At 38.5% G+C, this 3,350-nt stretch overlaps 1 protein-coding gene across 1 annotated transcript; it reads left to right on the top strand.

Annotated features, from left to right (window-relative positions):
* Positions 1-1,095: 1,095 nt before the first annotated feature.
* Positions 1,096-3,118, top strand: LOC306975122 (trace amine-associated receptor 1-like; the record flags this gene model as incomplete). Its single annotated transcript, XM_079572542.1, has 2 exons — positions 1,096-1,641; positions 3,101-3,118. 2 exons carry the CDS (start codon positions 1,096-1,098, stop codon positions 3,116-3,118), a joined length of 564 nt encoding a protein of 187 aa, XP_079428668.1.
* Between the last annotated feature and the right edge of the window lie 232 nt (positions 3,119-3,350).

The raw sequence follows: 3,350 nt of genomic DNA on the forward strand, positions 1-3,350 counted from the left end.
TGCCATGGACAATGGTATATTCGTAACCTGCACACAGCCCACGATCACAAACAGAACGCAAACAAAACAGTTTAACCGAACACACCACGTTAGCACAGGCTGTAAGTTACAGCACAACAATGGCCTGATCAGAAAGCAAACAGACACATAGCCTATATGGCACAGAAGCCACACCACAATAAGGTGACAAGCCGATCACTTGCAGTAAAAAACTTGCACTCACCCGTCAGAACTTTGTGGGCCTTCTGCTCAGCAAACTCGTTCGCTGTTGTGGTGAAATCCAGTCTCTGCTCTGTTATTTTCACTGTAGAGTTGGTCCAATCCACTCAGTCGTCCTGTGAGCTTCATGTTGAACCAAAATAAAAAATCCTTGTTATGAACCTGTTCATAACAATGGCCTATAAAACAATTCTGATTGTGATTTTTACCCGTGCGTATGACAACTGAAAGTATTTTATCAGCTTTTTTTTTTTATGTTGATGAATTGATTTGATCAGCTCGCTTGAAATTTTATGCAACTGTGACGCACTTTGAATTGCCTTGTATATAAATTGTGCTCTAAAATAAACTTGCCTTGTTGATACTAGTTCATGGACCTTACAATGCAGCAGGCTGCAAGTTACAGTTCTAGCAAAGGGGACCAAGGTGATCCAGCTGGCCTTGAATAATCAATATATTATAAAGAGGTATGGGGACTCAAAAACGGGAAAAAACTGGTGTAATTGCAGCAGTTAAGTTTTGCTAAAAGAATGATAATGTAAATCATGCTTTCAATGAGCTGCAGCCATTTCTTTCATTACAGTTGACGTCATGTGTTTACACTCACACTAAGAGGGCGTATACAGTCACCGTCACCACTCTGTAATGAATATGTTAAGAGAGAGGATTCTGCTATTTAAAAGGAGGCTGTTGTCAAGAGACGACTTCACCGGACAAGTCACTGTGCATATTTCTAAATTAATGCTACTTTGAATGGACAGATTCGGCCTTCTCTGATAATAGATTGACATGAATAATACATGTGCTATTTCTCGAAATGCTGTGACAATATCCTATTTTATATGTTCTGTCTTGGGGACTATAGCAGCTGTAACAATGTGCGGTAACCTGCTCGTCATACTGGCTATTATTTACTTCCGACAACTTCACACACCGACTAACTACCTGGTCCTCTCTCTGGCTGTTTCTGACTTTTTAGTAGGACTCATTGTTGTACCTTTCAGCATTTTCCTATTTGTGAACCCATGTTGGTATCTACAAGAAATCCTCTGTAAAATCAGGGGTGTTTTTGACATTCTGCTTTGCACATCATCAATATTTAATTTGTGTTTCATCTCTGTTGACCGATACTATGCCGTATGTCACCCTCTGAGCTACAGAACCAGAATCAAAGTGCATATTATTGTAATTATGATTTTGGCGACATGGACGTTGTCAACATTTAGTGGAGTTGTCATCACCGTTTGGGGAAAGAAAGGTAGAAACTTCCAGGGATGTGTTTTTTTCCAAAACCCAAATTCAGCCTTGATTGGCGCTTTGTTCTCCTTTTACATCCCTGCTTTTATATTAGTTACTATTTACACAAAGATTTTCCTTGTGGCGAATAGACAAGCACGCAGCATCCAGGCATTAACGTCTAGAGTGAGTGGGACGGAGAAAAAAGCGACGCGCACTCTGGCCATAGTGATGGGAGTGTTTCTCCTCTGCTGGACTCCCTTATTTCTGTGCGTCACCTCTTTGATATTCGCAAACTATGTCATTCCTGTATTTGTTGTTGAGATTTTTAAATGGTTTGGTCGGTCAAACTCAATGCTCAACCCGTTCATCTATGGCTTCTTTTACAGCTGGTTTAGGTCTGCTTTCAGAATGATCCTGTCTGGGAAAATATTTCACAAGAACCTAACTCACGCAAAGCTGTCTTAGCTTCATGTCAGATACTGTACTTCTTAAACCAGCAGAATTAGGCCAAACATTGTACTATCCTACTTATTCTTATGACACATTTTATACAAATTGATTGCTGATTATTGGTCGTAGAAAATCTTCAGCATGCACTGACAGAAAAAATGTATGTTCAAACTAAAGCAACTGGAGGTTTTTTTTTTTTTTTTTTTTTATTTGTGAAAGTATCAGTGTTAAGACTTTTTGATTGAGATTGTTGCTGTGAATAAATCGTCAGCAGGCATCAAAAGAAAAAGGTTAATTCAAATAAAATAACATTTTGAAACATCTTTAGCCACTGGCTGTTATTTATGGTAAAAGTGGATAAAACTTTCAAATGGTCGCAGTGAATTGACATAAAACAATAAAGTGAAACAATACGAAATATTGAGGGGTTTTTTCTGCACTGGTGAAAGCTCTGGATGCTGGGGCACTGTCTTTAAAGGTAAGCAGAGTATCCAAAAAGTTTCTAAAGTACTCCCCAAAAAATAAAAAAATAAAAATAAAATAACTTTCCCCCCAAAATTCTCAAGATGCAAAATAAAATGTGCTCTACTATTTGTATTAGTATTATTATTATTAGTAGTAGTATTATTTTTAAAAAGACAATATTTGGCACAGCGACACTTCATTTTCATTTACAAAAATACTTTTAGGATAAATAAATCCAAATATACAAATAAAGGCATTTTCAGTTTAGGACAAATAAATGAACTACAAGAAAGATTCACAGTTAATTGTTAAAGCCTCCGGGTTAAAAAACTCCTACTTTATGTGTAACTCAAAGAAATATGATTATTTACACCAGGCACTGTAGAAAAAGGTGAAGAAAACAACTGTTTATTTTGAATGCATATGTGAATAAATATGCTTGTACCTTGTACAGCACTTTTTTGTCTGATACAGTGGACCATGGGCTTTTACTTCATAGGTTCGAAAACTGGGTGAGAATCTCTGGTACTGCTATGAACTGGTTCAAGTCCTATCCCGAGAACAGGACATTTTCAACTGTGTCTAAGAGAAAATTACCATTACCTGTGGAGTCCCCCAGGGCCAATCTTGGGACCTCTCTTATTCAAGTTTCAGCTAATAAACAGCAATAATGTGTCTTACCAAAACTATGTGGATGACACTACGATCTATGTGTCACTGATGGCAGGTGAACATGGGCCTGTAGACACACTATTAGGGATGCACCGATACCGATACCAGCATCGGGTATCCTGCCGATGCCACATGTTTGTACTCATACTCGTACTCATTCATGAGGTCCCGATACCAGAAACCGATACCATTTGACGTGCGGCCAGCGCACCTACGAGGCGCAGCTACGAGGCGCAGCTACGAGCTCTCAGCTGAGGAGAGAAGAAGCAACAAACTGGAGAATTGTTTAGTGTAAATACAATAAT

This window comes from Gobius niger, assembly GCF_951799975.1.
Source record: "Gobius niger genome assembly, chromosome: 15".
Classification (NCBI taxonomy): Eukaryota; Metazoa; Chordata; class Actinopteri; order Gobiiformes; family Gobiidae; genus Gobius; species Gobius niger.